Source organism: Rattus norvegicus, chromosome 14 (genome assembly GCF_021556685.1).
Source record: "Rattus norvegicus strain SHRSP/BbbUtx chromosome 14, alternate assembly SHRSP_T2T, whole genome shotgun sequence".
In the NCBI taxonomy this organism is placed as follows: domain Eukaryota; kingdom Metazoa; phylum Chordata; class Mammalia; order Rodentia; family Muridae; genus Rattus; species Rattus norvegicus.
Window position 1 is genome coordinate 18975871 of NC_141547.1, and position 23096 is coordinate 18998966.

A 23096-nucleotide genomic window follows, 5' to 3' on the forward strand; every position below is an offset into this window, starting at 1 on the left:
TTAAACTTCTAAAGAAAACCCCAAGGCAAACTAAGAGGCAAAGGTAGGAGCACCAAGAGTCTCTATTTCACCTGGTCTCTAAGCTGTTGGGTAAAGGACATTCTCAGACCTGACTGGCAAACAGTGCATTAGTCGTGGAAGGGGCTATAAACATGCTCTAATGATCTAGAACACAATCGGTATCTCCTTTGTGAAGTTAATTGGATTGTCAATAAATGACGACCCAGTAGCTGCACTTAGAAAAATGTCTTTATAAAGACTCATGAAGAAAAGCAGGACATTATGGTAAGGCCATTTCTTATAGGCACATTTAGATTCGTAAGGAAATAACAACTTGGCTTCACTTAAAAGACTGCTTGACAAAACTTTGATTCATGTATACCACACAACCTTCAAAAAGAGCACAGTGGTTTCCACTGGATTGCTACATATCTGTGTAGCTGCAGAAGTACCCACACAACCAGAAAGCATGGGACTTTAAGTCCACTGGCTGACAGTCATTACAGGAGCTGAAGTAGACTGTTCACATTTTCACTGCTTACATTTACAGCAGTTCTGCACACTTTTAATTGAGGAACAGCGACGTTTAAAAAAAAAATCACAGACAATAGTGTTACAACAGTAAAGTGTGATTGCATATATATACATATATAGATATAATAACTACTATAAAGCTTTATTACCATGGCCTTAGAAAAACTGTTTAACCGTGCCTATAAGGTATTGCTCTTGGCTCTGTAACAATTTTCCACTTCTAAGTCTTGCTTGATGAGGACTTAGACATGGGTAACTTGTGACATGAGAACATACCTAAAAGATTACAGGTAATGACATTGAACTACTCTTTGAAACATAGCGTAAGGACAATCATGGGATAGGGACATCATGACTGGGAGAATGATGCAAACTGAAAAGAATAAGAGAAACATCTAATATCCCAAATGCCAGTATATTATTTAAGGCATGCTGCAACTTCAAACTCTTTTTTTTAAATGTATAATGCAGGGATGTAGTGCACCAGGCAATCAGAGTTCAAGTTCAGACCAGACTATGACATGAGGTGCTGAAATGATGGCTTATCAGTAAAGTGCCTATCTACACAACTATGAGGACCTGAATTTGGATCCCCAGCAGCCACATAAAAGTTGTGTGTGGCAATGTGTCAGTAACTCCAGCACTAGGAGAGCAGAGTTACAGATCCCTACAGCTCACTAATCAGAGTCCAGCCTAGTCAATGAACTCTAGGCTCAATGAATGAGTATGGGCCAAAAAGGAAGACAGAGAGAGCAACAGAGAAAGACACCCAATGTCAACATCTGGACTGCACATCTGTATGCCTGTGTGTGTGTGTGTGTGTGTGTGTGTGTGTGTGTGTGTGTGTGTGTGTGTGTGTATGAGAGAGAGAGAGAGAGAGAGAGAGAGAGAGAGAGAGAGAGGCTACAGAGACAAACAGAGACTGACGGACGGATGGACAGACAGAACAAAAAATGAAAGGCTGTACTAGAGAACCACTTGGAGATGATCCTATTTTCCTGCACACTGCAATGTTCCTTTCCAAACACGATAACTCTGCTGCTTGTCCAGTCCTCAGCAAAGCCTCCAGTATAGACAGCATTGGTAGCATTCGTCAATGTGCCATGACACAGGTGGCAGGACTGATTTCAGTGACAGGGACAAAGAGGGGACTTCCAACATGAGCACAATCACTCAAAAGCTCTCCCTAGTCTCTCATCGTGTGCCTATGCCCACTTACAGCGCACTGGAATATTTAAATGTTTTCATTAGTGTGGAATAATTGCTCAACAGTTCATAGGAAATACTTTAAATGAGGAAATCTATTTCCCACAGTTCCTCTGTGCTACAGAAGAGCTTCCTCTGCTGGTGCTAAGGCCTCGCACTTATGGTTAATGTGTTAAGAAATTGGCCTTGTTGGGTTATGGTGCACTCAATTTAATACACAGGGGCGCTTGCTTCGTGCTTTATATAGTAACAGCACCAGGTGATCGGAACATTGGCAAATTCCTCCAACTACCGCAATATCCACAGTGAGCGCTTTAAAATGTAAATCAGAACATGCGACTCTCCAGGTAAAGAGCCAAAAATAGTGTTTCACTGCACTTATAATAAAATAAAAAGGTGCCCCTGATGGGCTCCCGACTGCCTTCACCACTGCACACCTGTGCCTTACCTTCAGCCACTCGCTCTGAATTTATTTGTTCTGTTTTTCTATAAAACATGCTCGTTCCTGCCTCTGGCTTCTAAGCTTGCTTTTTTCTCAGTCCTGAGGGGTGGGGGGAAGACTTCCTGTGATCCAATCCACTGATGACCCCCTACCCAGCTCTGTTTCCCTACCTCCTGATAATCCCTGGTTTGGTTGTCAGGACAATGATCTTTGGGGTGGGAAGTGAACCTATTTGTTTATTTACTGCATTTTTACTGCTTGTTATATAACTCTCTCCCCAAATTTGGAAGCTCAGTGACTCAGAAGGTAACGAGTTTCCCTGATGCCTGGCATCTACCATCAAGGGCATGAGTGACCATTTTTTTGCATAAGTGAATACATTCAACTCTCTTTACAGCCACTGGTGGTTAAAGCATTTGAAACATGGGAGAGAAGACAGGAGGAGGAAAGGAAGCTGTAGTAAGTCTAAGTCCTAGTAGAAAAGAGAAGGATGACAGGCGTCAGCACTGTTAACCATCTCGGCGCAAGCTGATGCTATTTGAAAGAGCCTCAGGATGAGCGTCACGTGGCCACCCACATCCCCATCGAAACACTCAGCTGATTAGACAGTGGTTGGTGGCCACCCATAGATGAGTGTCTCCCATTGCCATGCATGGATATCTTGCCGGGCTGCACACTGTTGTGGTGCATAGGTGTTGTAGCTGGTTGGAGCTGTTTAACTGCTCCCTTCCCACTGCAGCCTACACAGGATTTCCCAGTCCGATGGAAGCTACACCACAGGAAAGGAAGCCTTACGGTTAGATACAAGTCACAAGTATCCAGGTCCTGTGTCGTAGTGTTTGGTGTCTTTAGCAGTAGGGGCGTAGCTACATCTGGGATCCATTAAAGCCCAAGTGGCTGGGTACTCTGAGAGGGATATTCTTTATGGTACCGTTTAGGGAGAAGACCCACCCTAATCCGGATCAGTAGAAATGAGAAAAACATTCTGAGTCTGGGCTACACCTTCTGGTGGCAGCCTACAGAGACATGGAAGCAGGAAGTTTCGCTTTTCCCCTGTTGCCCTCATAGGCAAGCTCATCTATCTCGCTGCTGAGGCACCCTTCATTGCTGTTAGAACGCACTTCCTCAGGATTCCAACTCAGGCTGCAAACCAGCCAAGAGGCCAAGCCTCAGAGATGAAACATGTACTGGATTCTTAGCCTTTCTATCAGGAGATAGTGATTGTTGAACCAGCTGGGCCACAGCCTGCATAGCACTCTAATGAATAACCACATGCATGCCTACATGCACACACACACACACACACACACACACACACACACACACACAAGTGTATTCATTCTATCAGTTCTGTTCCTCTAGAGAACCCTAATTAATCCAAGGAACTTACCTTCTACCTCTGAGAGGCAATCAAGCACTATATCAATAGAGAGGAGTCACTTGAACTATCCTGACCAACCATCCAAAAGGCTATTTCTGCCTGGTACTGAGGACATTGTTAGTTTATTTTTATTGGGGGAGCCTGTCACCCCAAGGTGCATAACTTCCTTTATGATATATATATGTACACACACACACACACACACACACACACACACACACACTCCATAACTTTTGGTAAATATAAAATAGTATGATTCTTTGAGGCTTTATACAACAACCTTAGTGTTATCTGTCTCTCAGTCCTCCTTCTTCCTCGTCCCTTCCCAGTTGGAGCCCCCTCCCCACTTTTTTCATTTTTTACTTTGTATCAATTGTATCTTAAGATATCGCCTCTCAACACTCTCATCCTGACACCAAAAAGAAGGCAGTCATGCCTAGTACTACAAACTTAGCCAACTTCCTGGGTTGGATTAGTGAGGTCATGCACCACAGAAAAGAATCCACCACTGCTCCTTTTCCAGAGCAGCGCAATTCCTTACAACATTCTACATTGTGTCCTTATACCAAGAGGTAATTGTATCTATTGTCCTGCATCTAAGAAGCAGAAAACCACAACTGGAAACAAAAGAGAGGTCCTAAGATCATGGAGGGCACAGCCCCAATAGAAATGTCTGTATGACAGCTCCTGAGTCTACGGCTCAGGAAACAGCACAGGAGGAGGAGTGGAAACATTCGAAGAGTCAGAATTCCAGGACATCTGCTGTGAAACAGTCACTCTCAGAAATGGCTGAGTGAACAAGACAGAAACAAGGGCAACATCCATATACGTGCTTACGCAGAATCTCAAAGGGTCCCTCCCTCCCGGCTCAGAGGACAACAGATAACTGCTGACTGCTGGGAGAGGGAGAATTAGCCTCTCCTAGAGATGAGCCCCCCTATTGGTTATAAAATACAATGGTCAGCCCTGAAACCATATACATCAAATAATAAAAATGGACTCATGAGATGATTTTATTTTTATAAGTGTGTGTGTGTGTATGTGTGTGTGTGTGTGTGTGTGTGTGTGTGTGTGTGTGTGTGTGTGTGTGTAAGTAACAATAATAAAGAAAAATCTGTTTGAGAGTTGGGGGTGAGTCCTAGGAGGGGCTGGAGAGAGGAAAAAGAAGGGAGAAATTATACGATTATATTTTAATAAAAATGCATTGAAAAATAAAACAAAAGTTAAGAAAAAAACAAAAACAGACAGCTAAAGGAACCAAGAGGAAGCTCATGGCTGATACCCAATCTGTAGTGACTGAGAACATCTAAGCACTGACCACATGCTTTTATTCTCTAGTTTTCACAGACGTCCCTGTTTGGAGCTCTCCTGACATAGCAGTGGCCCAACGGTCCCTGAGAGCCTTTGACAGAAGAGTTTCTAACCTCAGAAAAGTCCTTACAGCAACTTCCTCCACGGAGTGAAGTCGGACCACCCATATTCAACAGACCCCCAGAGAAGAGAAGGCACGCCTTGCTGCATGTCCACCTCTGTGAATATGAAAGAACCTTGGAAATTCAGCTCTGAAGCCATGAAAACAGTCCCTGCAGCTAAGCCTGTTCAGTCAATCCTGCATTGTGTGTGTAGAATAATAAGACTATTGGTCAGTCAATCATAGACTCTACTGTTCTAGATTCCACTTTATAGTTGTCAAGAGAGCAATTTCACATTCAGGCATGATTTAATGTCCTACTCTTGGACAAAATATTTGAATTTACACTTATTTCTATAAATAACCAACACCTCTTCAAAAGTAAAAACCAAGGCTTCCAAGTATATTTAAAGATGATAGATGGTAGAAAATGCTTAAAATATTCCTGATATACTTTGAAAACACTAATCCCAGATCCAATTCCCCCAGGAGATTCATGTAATATATTGCCTGATAATTCTGTTAAACAATGAGGTAACCAGATAGGATGTTACAAGGTCACATGACCCTTACACGTACCGTAGGCTCTGCAAAGTGCATCCATCTCTACTACATGCACTGTGGATCTGTAGGATGCAATTTCCCCCTAATACTGAATCTGCAAGTGCCAGATACTATTGCGCCGTTCACAGCCTGTACAGTCAAGCCTTAGAAAGCCCTATAACCGTCTCTGAGACTTAAAGCTCACAAGATAGCGATGAGGCTAGCTACATTAGTACTGCAGACGTAGCTCAGTGCTTGCGGACTTGTACCTTAGGTACCGATCGCTACGTGTGATCCCTGGTGCTAGGAAGGAAAAGGGCAACCTCCTGACTGTCTTCCCACTTCGCTCAGGGACACTGATATCCAAGCCTTGCGTCTGCATCATGTCTCTCACGTAGCTCCATTCCTCAAAGATCAGAGAAGGAACAAAGGAATGCAGAAGGCAAAGCAAAGACAACTGGGAAAACTAGTTGGCGAATACAAAAGAACATTCCAAAGCAACAACAAAAAAAGAAAGAAAGAAAGAAAGAAAGAGAGAGAGAGAGGGGGGGGGAGGGAGGGAGGGAGGGAGGAAGGAAGGAAGGAAGGAAGAAAGAAAGGAAAAAGAAAGAAAGGAAGGAAGAAAGAAAGAGAACCATATTATTTATGTAGATGCACAACTCTATGTGTTCCAGATGTATTTGCTAATGTACCCCTCGCAGGTGTTTTTCTGCTTAATAAACATCACATCCAAGCAGGGATGCGGCTGGGGCACTATTGCTCCACTGGGGCTATGTTTTTCTGCTGCTCTTAACTGTTTTGAGCTATTTTTCAATCGGGCAGGCGCTACTGAAATCCTGAGTGCGTGGACTTGGCAGAGCGAGGAAGAAAAAGTGCACTCCACAGATTTGTTTCTTCTGCTTCCCCCAAACAGAATCTCATTTAAAATATGCCCTCAGATTGTGTCATCCTGTAGCTGTCAGAAAGAGCCACTCTGTTCCTCTTCGGTACTCTGAACATAAACTCTACCCCGTCTTTTGTAGAGTAGGAAGTTCTGTGGCTGCAGGAAGCCAGGAGGCAAGGTCACAGCCATTCAGATTGTATCCAGTCGGAACCATCATTCAATCTGAAACTTTAGCAGCAGTTGGATGGACGTTTGGGAGGCCAGCTTGGAAAAGCACACAGGAGGAGTTTGACTTCGCTGCCAAACTCACTCCCGGGACATTGGCTAATTAATTATAAAAGCTTTTTCAAAACAAATTCTAGCCTGGCACCCTGTTTTCCCCACCCAGCCAGAGGAAAAATAGGTTAAAAAAGAAAGAAAGAAAGGAAAAAAATCTAGGTTTACGGTATTGAAACAGGTTACAGAAATAAAGCCTGGGGTTACCATGGCGTCATCTACTTGCTAGTCTAATTTTCTTTTGCCTTAAAAGGCTTCAAGCGCTTTTCCATGTGAAGCATTAGCTTGCTTTTACCCCATCACCCCTCCTCCATGTCTGATGTAAGGCAAGGCTGTGGGTCAGTTTAAGCTCCTCTTCCAGCCTTTGGAAGGAAGCAGGAAACAAAAGTGCTTTCAGGAGAAAGACCTCACTTGATTAACTGGCCGGGTGGTCACTAGGTTTGGGTAGATAATTTCTCTCAAGATAGACCCATTAACTTGCGTTTGCTAGCTTTGAAAACAGGATGAGCAAATACTTCTGAGCTTAGTCAGTCTTTGGTCATCAGCTTAACATCAACCTCAGCTTTTATGAGAAGCTGCTAGGAGATAAAGAAGGCAGATTTCAAGAACCCAATCCACACGTGTTTTATATAAAAACAACAAACCAAAGTTCATGATGCCCGATGCATTCTGATCCTTGAATCGAGACATGATGTAACTCTTGTTGTAAGCTATGAAACTTCTACATATGCCCCGATGTGAAGGGTCCCAACAACATAAGAAATTTTTCCCAGCGAACATTTGCCAGCTGCCTGTTCACAAATTTCTGGCTAAAGATTGTTGTCCCCAATAAAAGAAGACTTATTCAAAAATGTATCAACCACACACGCTGAACCCTAATTGCTGTTGCCATAGCCGGGTTCAATTCCTCTGTCAGAGGGCATGAATAGTTAGCACTAGTCACTAGTCGGTAGAAGCTGAATGGAGCAAATGCCCTCCTCTGACCATGTCCAAAAGAGTCAGAAGGCAGACAAACCAGGTCAGGGTTTGTAGAGAGAGGTCCAAGAAGTCAAGAGTGAATATCAAGGCTATGGGGAGGGGGTCATCTGTCCTGATGAAGAGACCTCTCCCAGAAACACCAGCAGATAAAGACAAGGAAGACACAAGATCTCAGAGAAATGTCAAACTCTACTTTTTAGAAACCTATTATGCTTCTCATCCACAGGGGAAAAGGAGGGCAATGCTACAGACAGCATATCGAACTGACAGAAAATGGGAACAGGAGATTAACTGCAAAGGTTCCAGAGATCCAATCTGGGCAAATGAAGGCCTTTTAAGGAAGTGTCGATGAGAAGGTTGAAAGACTTCAAGAGCCATTTCACACGTAAGAGAGAAATTTCACCTTTCCTGTACTTTTGAGAACTCACCAAGGCCTATAAAACTCTGTCATTACTACAAGGACTGCCAGTTTAAAAAAGAACACTGCCATAAATATTGCTTTTTGTAGAAAAAAATAGCAAAGTATGAAAAAAATTTGCCAAAGTCACCCTACTTAAAGAGACAGAGATAAAGAATAAGGCCAATGGAATGATAGCATTAGTGTGCTAAGCATGAAGCCAACTGGAATTGTGTTCTGTCTTCTGTCAAAGGACACAAGCGGAGGTTGTAAGAGCAAAGACCAGATGCTTGGTTTTCTGACATATACATCCAATACTATTTTTCCCACTTCACAGAGGGAAAGCCAAGCTCATTACATACTAGTTTTGAAACAAGTATCAAGCCATACTTTCTCAATTTTGTCGCCTATTATTTATCCTGTAACTCTCAGTCAGAGAGAGAGAGAGGGAGAGAGAGAGTGTGTGTGTGTGTGTGTGTGTGTGTGTGTGTGTGTGTTCAGAGGATTGTATGCCTACAGTACTTGTGAATATATGCAATGTATGGAGGAAGCATGTGTGTGTGTGTTCAGAGGTTTGTGTGTCTATAATATATGTGCATATGTACAATGTACAGAGCAGGCATGTGTGTATGAGTGTGTGTATTTGTTCATAGGTTTGTGTGTCTAAAACATTTGTGAATTTTTGCAATGTATGGGGAAGAATGTATGTGTAAGCATGAATATGTGTGTATGTATGTGTGTATGTGTGTCTATATGTGTATGTATGTGTATATGTGTATATGTATGCTTGTGTATGTGTGTATGTATATGTATGTATGTGTATATGTATGTGGGTTTGTATCTGTGTGTATCTGTGTGTATGTATGTGTATGTGTATGTGTGTATGTACATATGTGTATATGTGTGTATATGTGTGTAGGCATGTGTGTGAAGATCAAAGGTTGATACTGGATGTTTTCATCAATCACACAGTATTTTATTTTGAGACAGTACCTCTGAACCTGGAGTTCACTGATCTTACTGGACTGGCTGCCCAGCAAATCCCAGGGATCCTCCTGTCTCTTCCTCCCCAGCACTAGGATTATGAGTGTGTTTAGCAGCACTTGTCTGTTTTGTTTTTAATGCGGGTGCTGGGGACAGAACTCAGATCATCACCATGTGTGCACAGAGGACACATTATCAAATGGCCCCTTCATTGTGCTTAAAACATGAAACTTTGATTTTTTGAAGTCTTAAGATCTTTTTCATCAGGAAGTGTCAGTATATGATGCTTTTGAAACATAACCTCTCTGTAGACACCCAGCCAACTAGGAAAATGAATCAGTGTATACCACATTCTTTTCAAAAGAAAAAATAGCATCGATTCTAAGTCTCTGCTCTTCATTACAGACACTTATGTGTTCACAAACAAATACACAGAGAATGGATGAGACATTAACATTCCTTTCTCCTGACAAACCTCCCCTCCCCCAAAATGCCAATCACAGCACCTCTCAGTAGCCTTTCATAGTATGCCAAAACACCTTTTCATAAAATACCCCCACTTAATCCTACAACGAATCCAAGGCAGAGGTTACATTACTCTGTACAGACTCGGTCAGTTACAGCTCACAAGGCCAAAGCCAGGAGTCGCCTGCTTCTCTGAGTCACACAGCTTGCTTCCTTCCTCAAACTCCCCGCCTCACATAATGGTGGTCCATTTTAGTGCTGACACCACTCTCTCTAAGCCAACCCAGCATCCTTTAGAGACACGGTCTGTCTTAAGTCTCAAAGAAAGGAAGTTTCTGCTTACCTGGTCCTTCTCTGGTTTATCAGAAATGTCATTGAGACTGGAGGATGTCAGATTCCTGTGGGTCATAGCTGGGCTACCTGGAAAAACACAAGGGAACTCCGATCAGAGACTTCTTTTCAAGGGCACAGGCTCTGGGTAAGTATCTTCTAAACACTGGGAGATGAGAATGAGAATGGAGAGGAGCCATTCAACCACACTAATTTCCGGAGAGTTCTGAATCCAGGCTGGATTATTGCACAGCTAAGTGGGAAATATACAAAATTCCAAATACTTTGTCTTATTACCTGCTTATGTCTCATGTTAAGTTAAATCATAAAGCATTTAAACCAGAAAGTATAAAATCCCATTACACTCCTCTAGTCTACCGGGCCCCTTTCCTTTGCTTTTCACCCACAGACATAGCTCCTACCTATCACCAACAGAACTAGACCTAAGTACATGCCTGGATGACCTCTACCCTTGGCCTGGATGACCTCTACCCTTGGCCTGGATGACCTTACCCTTCCAAGCATACCACTCTCTCTGATCACCCAGAAAAGCTACCTGTACTCCTCTGTCTGACAGACATTTGGTCACAAATAGTTCCCCTTGTGGTTATCTGGCCCAGAATCCCCAGTCTGTGCATCAAAGTCATCTTGTCCTGGGCTCCCTGACCATTATTCCTCCTAGCAGACTAAAATCAACACTTGACTTTTTCCTCTGTAACATGCCAAACTTCTGCAAGTAGAAGGAGGAACCGTACTTATGACATAGCACCAATCTTCCAACGACAGCTAGAGGTCAAAATCACTGGTAGTCTCTCCAGTTATTCCAGACACTGTTAGACACAACAGAAGGGCTGTCCAGAAGAACAGCTAGCTGGCAAACTGCAGGGAGGCCATGTTAATCAACAGGATCCTGGGCTTCCATTTTGCAGTGGGACCTGGAATGTCTAGGCTTGCGAAGCAAAAGAATAACTCCTCAAAGCCAAGGTGCTTGACCCAACCCTTGCATGGTGCTGAGCAATGCACTTCTTATTAATCCTCAGTGATCTGACTCAGGCAAGTCTTCCCAGCTAGAGGGCGAAGGTTGAAAAGCACCGAGTTCCAGCACAGCTTACTCTTGGCTTGAAACCATTCTTCACAGACATGAATTCCTTCAGAAAGAAACTCCAACACGCAATGTTACAAAAGACGAAAATCTGCCTCTAGTAAGTTAATGTCTGTGTACCACCAGCTCTTTAAATAATATAATCTCTTTGAACCACTACATCAGAAAAGACCTTATGTTCCAAGCCAGGAGGACAGGGTACTTTCCACTCGGCTGCATTTCATTGAGTAAGCATGGCCTAGATCTCTTAAAATCCTTTACCTGTCAGGCTGTTTTATTCTAGGAAAATTTGAGAACAGGGCATTATTTAAAAAAAAAAAAAGTAACATCTGACAAAGTGTTTCATAAGCAAAATTACCTTGTTGAAGGCAGCATTTTATGCATTGAGCCGCATGCAAAAGTTCGAGTATCCACTGGACTCAAAAGGTACCAGGAACAGACTTGAACACCCCCAGATAATGCTGAGATGGGAACTAATGGGAAAGGACAAGTAGGCTCAGCTTTGTGCTTTTGTCTAAAAACAAAGCTGGTCATTGGCACGACCTGGATGACAGTTCTTCTCGAATGAGAAGTATGAACCATATACTCCTACACACAAGTCAGTTGCAGTCTTCACTGATTAACAGGTTACAGTGATGTCCAACTAGTACACCCATCTTATTTAAGTGGTAGCATTTTCATCCTTTGAAAACGAAATAAATTAAATCCCTTGGGTGACAGATTAACGAAACGGATTTGCTTTGGAAATCTACGAAAAACACTGTAAGGCATATTTGAACCAATCATTGTTCTTCTTGCCACAAAGTCTGACTAGTTAAAAGCTAAAACAATGGGGTCTTCATACAGTGGTAAACTTGATTGACTTAACTGTCTTGCCAGGGATACAAACCCAGTCTCATTGCTTGCACCTACCCTGTGGCTAATCTCTATTCATTCTTTGTAGGGGGCCAGAAAAAGGCACAGTCTGAAGAAGGATGCGGGAACCAGAGGAGGAAGAGAAAGCTGGTGTTAACAATAAAACTCACTGACCTTTCTAAACCTCATTTAAATTCTAGTAGTAAAAATAATTACTATGAATGCTCAATTTTAACACATATTGTAACAGCTCCAAGGCCAACAAACCTAGGGCACTAGGTAAGATGCCTGAAATCGTTTAATCTTTTCCTGTCTCTGTCCCCATCAAATATAGCACCCTCACTCCTCTACACCTTCAGCCAACCAAATGCTTCCAGGTACTGTCTCCATGGTAACCAGAATGAAGCCCCAGGACCAGTAACATCCACATCACTGCAGCACTATGCATTAGAACCCAAATTCTGATGCTCACCCCACGCAAGCTCCAACCAAACTCTGGCCATGGGACACAGAAAAGGGAGTTTTATCTAACCTTCAAAGTAGCACTGCGGTGTGGTAAAAATGGAGAACCACCACTCAAAACGAAAACTCATCTTGGCGGACAGTGTGTCCTACCGGGAACCTGAGTCGATAGCACGTCTGGACGGGTAAAATCAGAGGTATCACTCTGGCAACTTGCCCTGTTGCAAGCCACCACTCTCACCTATCTCAAGAAAAGCATGAAATCAGCGACTTCACTCCATAAACACACACACACACACACACACACACACACACAAGAATATTTGGCTTTTCTTCTGATTCCTCACCTATACAACCTAGCCAGTAGATAACTTTGTTTTGGAAATTCACTTGGACCACGGAAACATATTACCAAAACCAAAGAAGACAGGGCGAGAGCCAAAGGAGATTACAAACTAGACTGGATGTGGGAATCAGAAATCTCTGTGCGGATTTTAACAAACCAAGGAAGCTGTTACACAACGGGCCCCCAACAATGAAGTATTGTGTACATTTTGCAACAGATATGCAATAGGACATGTTGTCAGAACAAATCAGTGCTCTGTATTTAGAGTAGGAGCCTGTGATATAAGCTCATTACACTGCAATGGCCAGAGAGCACGGGAACTAGAGAAAGTTACCCCCTTCTTGTGCTAGTGCTAACACAGAAGCATATCCTCAAGTTAGCACCTTTGGGGATGAGTGGTAACTCACGCAAGGCTCCTTTCAAATCCTCTTTCCAGCTATGATCGAGGACATTCAAATGGGATTGCTCTTGGCCCAAAGGAAACGTTGCCTCCAACGTGTGATTTTTTTAAAAAGGGAAGAAGCAGCCTTGGGTACACAGCCCTAATTAATTTCCATATCATTGTTTTCTGGCTATAAGGAAAAGAACGTGGTGGAGAATCGCATTTCCAAGCCATTCCACACAGTCGAAAATGGTTTCATTTTTCAAAGTACCCATTTGGCAGGTACATACTGTTTCTATAAAAATTAATTACACTCTGTACTGTTGGAAAATCGCTGTTATTCTTTAGTGTGTGTGTAGCAATTTTAAAAGTCCTTTGCAATTATATTTATTAGGTACATTAAAAAGAAGTGAAGAAATGTATGGCACAGGGAAATATTTAAATGTGTGCATAAAATGCAAATAATAAAATAATGCAAGAGATTAACACACACCTCATCTCATGCCTGCATCATAAGCTAGTAAGGTACAGAGGACAAGTTAAAACAAGGTTCATAGCCTAGAAACCATACTGGATTCTTTATTCTCATGAGTAACTAAATAACAATTTCATCATAAAAAAAAAACCAAACAAACAAACAGAAAACCACGAGCTCCTAAGGCTCAGAGAGTACGTGTTTAATCCTAGCTACTCTGAAGGCTGAAGCAAGAGAACTCCAAGTTTAAGGCCATCCTGGAAAATCTAGTGAGAACTGTCTCCAAATAGATGGTAAGGGTTAGAACGATAGATTAGTGATATCTATCCCCAGCACTGTAAATAAATAAACAGATCTTTAAAAATAAATGGGGAAGGTAGCTTATATATTATGCTATACGTAAAAGTAAATCTAGGTAATCATAAATTCCCGAATTTATCAAAAATCTAGAGGTATGAATCGGATTTACACTGCCCAGGCCACATAAAATTTTAGTTTCTATTTTTAAAATGCTTTAGTTGGATTCCCAGTCTTTAGAATTACTGGGAAGTAGGGAAACCCTTCAGGGTAGAGGGGTTAGTAAAAGGAAATTGTGTCTTTGGGGAAAAGAAAGATCTCTGTACGAGATGTGCACACTACCACATGTTCCCACCATGATGTCCTGTCTGTGCTCCCATGGGCTCCAATCCAAGAGCTCAGTGACTCGATGGGGCAGGACTAAGACTCTCCCTCCTTTGAGCTTGTTCTTGTCATAGGGATGGATGTCCCCCAAGCTCAGCTGGTCCGTAGGCTCTGCTTATTCACTGACCCACCATGTCCAGCAGAGCAGACATTGCATACTTTAATTTCCATAGCAATGCTGGGACGCTCATGTATCATTTGTACCACTTTGTGTATACACTCTCGAACTTCAAGGGCGGTAAGTTCACGGCCACGTAACAGAGGGTAAAGCCATAGTTTAAGCATGGTCCTACGAATCTGAATCCTACCTACCCTGAAAACAACAGTTGCCTCTGTAGTATTTGGATCAACACATAATCTTCATTGTGTCTAACAAGGAGAAAAAGTGATAAACGGTGAGAGTGAATATGTAAGTCAGCTTGACAAAAGCTGGAGTCATCAGAGGGGAGGGAGCCTCAGTTGAGAAAATGCCTCCTCCACAGGAAGGCCCAGCTACAAGGCATTTTCTTAATTAGAGATCAATGCGGGGAGGGAGGCCATTGTGGGCAGGGCCGTCCCTGGGCTGCTGGTCCTCAGTTCTATGAGGAAGCAGGCTGAGCAAGCCAGGAAGCAGGTCCTGTCTCCAGCATCCTGCCCTGTTTGAGTTCCTGTGTGACGTCCTTCAGTGATGAACAGGGACATGGAAGTGTGAGCCAAATAACACGCTTTCCTCCCCAACAAAGCAGACAAAACATTAAAAGCAACAGCAATGTGTTTGTGAAACACTAAAACACCTGCTTCTGGATGCCCTCACTCACAGTCACAGTCTGGTGTGTAAAATCCCATACTGCACATGCAACGGGCGCTCTGGCACTTAGCTTTCTACATTTGTAATAGCTTCCCATTTCAACCTCGGAATAGAGAGGAATATGATGGTATCCTTATAACGATGTAGACTGAGAAAGCCTAAAAGAAATGGTCTTGTTTTCTATGATAGCAGGTAATCCAGAAGACAGAGATTAAAAAAGCAAAGCAAAAAAAAAAAAAAAGAACAACCCCTCCCCCAAAAAACTTCCCAGTTCCCACCCTTCATATAAAATGTAGAAATCTGGGGAGTATAAATATTACACTGAAGAAAGTCAAAACCATTACCAGTGATTTGGAGCTCTTTGAGGGCATTTCATAACTCAGAAGGATCAATTTTGATATCTTTGATCACTTCACTTTTCAATTCTTTTGTTTATGCAATTTTACTGTTTGTGATTTAACATAAATTTTAATTCCAAAGCCAAGGCCCTTATACTGTATGGTTCACAGGTCTAGCCCAGAGCATGAATGTGCTTCATAAATATTTTTAATAAATACTGAGTGGCTTGTTTGACCTCCGTTTAGAAATACTCTAAAGACAACCATGCTAAATCCATGTCATATTTAGGAAGCTGTATGTACTCTCAGGAGCCCTCAGACAGGAAAGCCGGAAGCAAACAAGGAAGGAGTGTGTAGCAGGCTCAGAAGCCACAGGGCAGAAGGATAGCGCCAAGGTTGCCAAAGTTTGTCTGCTAGAGGAGCAACGGGAGTCAGAAGCAGTAAGAATGGAGAGAAGACTGCAAGGGAAAACCAAGGAAGTGAGAGGAAAGGCAGGTATGGAGGGCTCAGCTAGAAGACAAGAGAGCCTGGGACAGAGAGAAGCCAGGGCACCTGAAATGATTCAAAGCACACGGCTCATGCGGAAGATGGGGTAAGTTTGGTAGAAAGAAGACATCAGAGATTCACATAACTATCAAGGAAGAGTGAAGTTCAGGCCAAGAGCTGAAGTCATTCATTCTTCATGTACAGGGCAAGGAGATGCCTTTATATGGAGAGCTGGCTGGACTCAGAGGTCAGGTGACAGTGTCACACATCTGCATCCACAATAGACCACTCTGCACCTGCTCCTTAATAGACCGCTCTCCACTCCTTCAGATCTCTGCGACCGATCCCAGTGGCTGATCTGTTTTCCCAACTTCTGTGCTCAGGTTTTCCCTGCTTTAATTTTCTGACTACTTGTGAGTTTTCCCTAGGTCTAATGTCAGATATTTCAAAGTCAAGTAAACAACTGGAAAGAGCAAAAGTCCTTTAATTCATGATGACTCCGATCTAATGATGGTGATGAGTATTTCAATTTCACTGTGATCTAAGTGCTTTAAGTATTTCAAATTTGGTCTCTCTCTCTCTCTCTCTCTCTCTCTCTCTCTCTCTCTCTCCCCCCTCTCTCTCTCTCTCTCTCACACACACACACACACACACACACACAGTTACTCAGGTAACAAAGTAATGAGGGGCTGACACAACTAGATACCACCCTAACTAGGAAACCCATGACAAATGCTACTTATGGTGTTTGCAGTCCTTGTGGTCACAGTACTTGTTATTGCAATGTTCTCTGTGTGCCTCACATGCATATATCCATACATGACTATGCATGCATGCATAGTCACAGCTCATATACACATATAATGTGAAACAAATACACAAGAAAATTGAATCCATCCAAAAATATTGGTAAAAGTATTCACAAGAACTGTGACCTTTGTATCTCACAAAAAACAGAAGGAAAAACTTCCAGCGAGTCTGTGCTAGATGGGCAAAGGGTAAACAGAGAGTGCAGACTGGGCAGACATAATCACCAGATCACTGCCTTCTTTCAAATGGGCTCTGACTGTCATTTGATTGTCATTAAATTCTCCTAAGCCAAGGCAGAGAAGGACTTCACCACACTCCTGTAGCCCTGCCCTTCCAAGGAGAGACTTGTCCACTCTGGTCTCCTCCCTAAGTGTGGCCTTTTCTCTTACATTTAGATAAACACTTAGATCCAAGATAAAGTAAAATGCCATCATTCTGATTATCAGAGGAATTCTATGATCTGGGGAAATGTCTAAGATTAAAACGTTTAAGAAAGCCACCAATGCAAGATGGCCGACTGGGCTGTAGTCTTAAATGAGTGGGTTTCTTTTCATCCTTCACAGATTTTTTTTTAAATATAAGGAAAAGTAGAAAGCTAGATCATTTTCTTTTTCATGAAAAGAAATGGGGAAAGAGCAACACAGACAAAAAACTCCAACCACGCTCCAGGAAGAAAAGTACCCAGTGCGTTAAAGCTGACGCCATTCATGCTATGTCAAAATGGCAGTATCCATCAAGTATTGGAAGAGGGACACAGAGTCACAGAGACATCCTGAATCTCTGAGGAAGTGGACACCAAACAGTCCAGGTAGGGCCCCTCAGAAGCGAGATGCAAGATACAGGCTGAAAGGGACGGGTTGAGAGATAGATGTCCCCGGCCTACACTGAACTCTACCTTAGTGGGCAGAGGACTGGGAAGCAGCTAATACATCTACACTTGGATGCTCTCTGCCAGGTAGTTCAGTGTTTGGGCCTCAGAGCAAAGCCCTCTGAATTCCAGAACTTACAGAAGACTTGGGGACAATACTTCCTGCCTGCTCTAAGTCAAATGCTCCTTAAGATGGATAGACAATGGAAGCCAGATGTCTGCTCATGCCTGAATTTACAGACTTGGGGCCATTCTTAGCTTCACAGTAAGTTTAAAGCCAGATGGACTATAGTGAGATTCTACTTTAAAAAAAATCAGCAGAAACTTAAAAGGAAATTCAAAACTTAAATATACTCCATAAATAGGGCTGGGGATTTAGCTCAGTGGTAGAGCACTTACCTAGGAAGCGCAAGGCCCTGGGTTCGGTCCCCAGCTCCGAAAAAAAGAACCAAATATATATATATATATATATACTCCATAAATAAAAATAAACAAAAAATTGATAAAAAATATTTAATTTAGAAAACTTAAAATAAAAATTCTTACTAGTTTATAGAGATCTAAAATGATTTTATATCTGTAACAGAGGCAGGATGGCTCTTAAATAAGAGATCAAAGGAAAGGTTTAGAATAAAAAAACAATTGCGTTAAACATCAGTATGAAGATTCATATGAGCACACACACAAAAAAAGAATGAAACCTCAACATGAGTTAGAAAAGAATAGGAAATCTTGCAGAAGGCAGAATGGAGAACAAAGCCAGAACATGTAGAGAAGAGATCAGACACATAGAAGATGGAGTCAATAATGTCAAAATACGATTATTGGAAATGTTATTAAACCAGAACAAGGTTAAAGATGGAAAGGCCATTATCAATAATAAGCTAAGCTAATGGGGGTGCTTCTTCAGATCACCAGGGTCCTCAACACACACGCACACACGCATGCATGCATGCATGCACGCACGCAGGCACACATACACCAGCTGAAAAATAAAATGCCAGAAAATAGCCTCCCCTATAGATGAATTCTCATAAAACCTCACTGCAGCAAAAATGAAGAGAATACCCTCCTTTCCCTATCTAGAATCGGAATGCTGGAATTTCTTGAGCATCAGAAGTGAGTGCTTCATGTAGAAGAAATACCAGGCTCTTAGAAGAATTCTACAGTCTTTCCATATCATAAATTAACTGGGGAAAAAAATGATAAAGGAAATCTGGGGCTAAATGTTCTAGAAGTCTTAATATGTCCTGTTAGCACAATTTGACAAAATGAGGGAGTAAACTAAAGAAAAGGGAGCAATTGCCTCCACTCAAGGCAGCAGGAGAAGTCGGTGCCTAACTACCCACCATGCAGCAGGACTACCCACCATGCAGCAGGACTACCCACCATGCAGCAGGACTACCCACCATGCAGCAGGACTACCCACCATGCAGCAGGACTACCCACCATGCAGCAGGACTACCCACCATGCAGCAGGACTACCCACCATGCAGCAGGCCCAGGTGACAACTGGCAACTACAGCACAGGGTGTAGGGGACAGGAATGGGACAGGAAAAGGAACAACCTGCCCAAAGGTACTACCAAAGCACTCTGCAGGTTATTAATATCCTCGGAATGTGAGCTTAACAATATAATAATGGGCTTTTTTTTCCTTCTTTTTAAACAATGTAAAGTCCTGTAGGCCGGCTCAATAGAAAAAGGTTTCATGAACTTCGAAACTTGAGTTCAGTGCTCAGCACGCACGTAAGTGTGGAAGGAAGGAGAGAACCAACTCTAAAAAATTGTCCTCTGGCCGCCACATAACACACTGTATGCACACACACACACACACACACACACACACACACACACACCCTGAAGAAAATTGTGTTTTTAAAAATTCACTTTAAAACTACAGTTTAAAATAAATATATTAAAAAATAATACTTGCAGAGCTCATCAAAGCCTTAGAGTGAACCATATTTACGTAGCCATAATATGAATTCTATTTAGGGATTCTCAGCATTAGATTCAACTGACAGAAAGCACAGCATTGAATGGAGAGATATAGAAACGTAGGTCTGATAAGTATTGACAAGGGAATGTAGAGTAGCAATGACAGAGTCCGGTAACGTCATCGGGAAAGAGGGAAGAGGAAGGGGATGGACGTTAATGTTCTGAACAAGAAGTCAAAACATTCTGTCAATCTTGCTACAGAAGGAAGACAGAGCATGAGGCTTTCCCTCCAAATTACAAGAGTTATTTATAATGGAACTAAAAATAATATTCATAGCCTAATTGGAAGAAGGAAGTGTACAAATGCTATTTCCCCCACATGGAGTATATTACCAGACAATATCTACAACTGAAAACTGTATAGAGACATGAAGATGGCCATGGAAAAGGTAGAAGACAAAGGAAAAGCCACTAAGGGTTTGCTACAAGGAAAGCCCCAGGAAGTAGGAAGATAAAAGAGAGCTGTTTGTTCTTCATTCAGAGTGTGTTTGATGCTGGCCTGGGGGTGTGCTTGCAAACACAGCACTTGGGAGGCTGAGGCAGAAGAGCTGTAAGTTCAAGGCCAGCCTGGACTATACACAGTGAAAGCTCCCTCAAAAGCAAAATCAAGAAGAGGAGGAAAATGGAGATGTCTTTCTGTGTATTTCAATTTGATAAGATTTTGACATAATGTATTAATAATAGTGAATCACAAGCACATTTTATGGAAGTAGTTATTAAATGTGCTAGTATCACGAGAGCCAGGAGGAACACTAACTAGTGGCCAACTTTAGGAGATCTCACTGAATTAGATCAAACGTGGAGACTGAACATTTTATAGAAAATAGAATTATATTTTAAATATAATTTTAAATAGTTTAACGTCCTCCATAAATTACTATTTACATAATTTAAAAAATTATACCTAGGGCTATTTTCCCACCAGCTCTGTCTGAATTGTCAATGATACTAATCTGTGTCATTAGTCAGTGAAATCCCTTACAGCTGAGAAGCATGTGCAGGTGTCTAAGGCAAGCCATTTTCATGATCCTATATCTAAGGCCAAGTAAATATTTAAGTGTGGATACAGTGACTCAGCATATGTAGACAGAAAGGCGTACACACAGAACCATAGAAGGTTAGCACGCACTCTCTGGGCCTACGCTTTCTTCTCTGGTTTATGAATCATGAAGCCTAGGAAATACACCAAGAGTGGCCGCCACATACACTCACTCCCATGCCTGTCGGACTGCATCCCACTTAACTGATCGCAGGGTACAGTCAACCAATACAACCCCCAAAGCTAGGAGCAGGGGACAGAAGACACAAATGCCTTCGGGCTCACATGGCCCTAGAGGCTCTCCGGATTAAAGTGCCTGAAATCTAAGAGGATGAATTCAGGAAACAAATAAGCCTGCTTGCTTTCAGTAGGAATGACAGCTAGGGTCCAACGGTATGACAACCCCATGGCCTTCGGTGATTACAGAGATAAACTTCTCTGTATGTGTGCACATGCTACTGGAGATTGAGCCCAGGGCCTTGAGCATGCTAGGAAAACACCAGAATTTTCCATCTGAAAAGCCATATCCTCACTGAGCTGTTTGTTCCTCTCAGTTGGAAGTGTCCTACTTCTAAATCATATCTATATATCTAGTTTGAAGAAGCTCTAAAAGGTATATGAATAGTTCACTGCATGACCCGTCCATGCCTGATAGTCACTGACCACCATCTTTTTAACTGGGTCAGGGGTGGGAAGAGCTGGGTGAAGAGCTTGAATGCTGATTCACACTTCATTTCTCTGGGATCAGCCAACTGGGCACATTCAGAAAAATATGTTTTAAAGGTATGTCAGCATGGTAAAATGGAAAGAGGACAAAGTTATCATAAGAAAAAATAAGAAAATGGAGCAATACCTCAAAATAAGACTGCTATGGGCAATGCACAAGGAGACACATGAGTTAGTATAATTCAATAATTGGTAGTTTTGTTTTCTTTTCGTGATCCTATTGACCTCAAGGGAAACAGTCAACTGAAATGGCCAAGGTTTGGGTTGCATATCAACTTATCGTTTATATTTTTCCAGTCACAGGAAATGAGTGCCAAGACAGGGACGCTGTCCTCTAGCTCATGTCCACAGGTGGGAGTTAAAACTGTCTTTGTCATCAGAAAAAAATCACTGAGGGCCTGCAGCACTCAAGGAACCTGTACAGGTGACGGATCATACAGGAGGTGCAGAGTCACATCAGATCGACTGTGTGACTACAGAGAAAGCGTCTGTGTGACAGACAAGTTTCCGCCAAAGCCACAGATGCGTCACTTGAGGGCAAAGGTCTTAAGTAGTTATTCGTTAAAGAAACCCACACAGACCCCAGACTGGGAGGACATGTCTATAATCCCAGCTATTCAAAAGGCTAGGGTAGGGAGATCACATGTTTGAGGTCTAACTTGGCTACAGAGCACATTCAAGGCCAGCCTATGCAACATAGTGAGACTTATCCTCAAAATAAAAATTAAAGGTGTGGGGGAGTCTAGTTCAGGGCTAGAATACTTATCAAGTAAAGCCTACATTTAATCCCCAGTAGAAAAAGAAAAGAAGCAAGAAGGGGAGGAGAGGAGAGGGATGAGACGGGAGGGGACAGGACAGAAGAGGAGAGGAGTCTACACAAATGGAACCTAACTTATTTCCATAGAACACAGTTTAGAAAGTTCTTCAGGGATTGCTTTGTTTTTGTTTATTTGTTTTTAGTTCTGGTTGTTGTGGCAATGAGGTCTCAGACTGCTCAGGCTGGCTTCATTGTGAATCCAAGGATAGGTGACCTTCCTGCCTCCCCATACTGGGGTTAGAATTGTACCCGTTCATTGGCACACCGCGTTTTATGTGGTACAGGGGATGGAAGCCAGAGCTTCATGAATGATAGGCAAATGCTCTACACACGGAGCCCCGCCCCCAGACTCTGGTACAGAAAGTCCCTTAATGGCACTTCCTGACACCTGCAGGGAGATGGTGGGGTTCGATCCAACATCTGGTGCTGACTGTATTTCCACTGAGTAGCATGGAGGGGGATACAGTGGTTGGCAAAAGAGAAAGTGGTAGAAGACAAGAAGCATCACACCAAAAATAAAACCCAGACACAGCAGAGACCTGGGCAATGCTTGACCGGGCTACGTTGGTTAAAGATTTGCTTAAACCGGTGGACAAAGGTAATTTCTGCAACCCCAGTTTCTGCTGAACCAAGACAAAGAAATGGAGAGGAGAGAAACACATCAGGAGTGATATGAATGAGTTTCAAACTTTACTTAAAGTTTCTTCCCATGAAGTACCAGAATTTCCTCACAGTTCTATGATAGGGATCAGGAATACAGTACATAGGGTACAATAAATTTAGATATTCTAGGGTCTCTCAGGAACTCTGGGGCTCTTCTTGTATATATGACTTGTAGGGTCACAGTCAAAGGGCAGAGATCTTTCTCACCAGACTGATTTTTCTCTTCTAACTAAATATCGCCAACTTCCCAATAGCTGCAATATATATATATATATATATATATATATATATATATATATATAATTTGTGAAAGGAAATTTTTCACTTAATGAGGTGACCCATCTAATCGCAATAAGGTTCATTCTTATATTTTTGGTTGTGAGCCTAGCCTTTAATGGCTGAGCCATCTCTCCAGCCCAATAAGGTTCAT

At 42.3% G+C, this 23096-nt stretch overlaps 1 protein-coding gene across 7 annotated transcripts in view; it reads right to left on the reverse strand.

The window, feature by feature from the left end:
• The window catches only part of Slc4a4 (solute carrier family 4 member 4), a 450971-nt gene that overhangs the window by 132148 nt on the left and 295727 nt on the right, over window positions 1–23096 (reverse strand). For all 7 annotated transcript variants that reach the window (XM_087584435.1, XM_087584437.1, XM_087584438.1 and 4 more), the window contains one exon: window positions 9844–9920. In XM_087584435.1, coding sequence (XP_087440561.1) covers window positions 9844–9920 — 77 coding nt within the window. The remainder of the gene's footprint in view (window positions 1–9843; window positions 9921–23096) is intronic.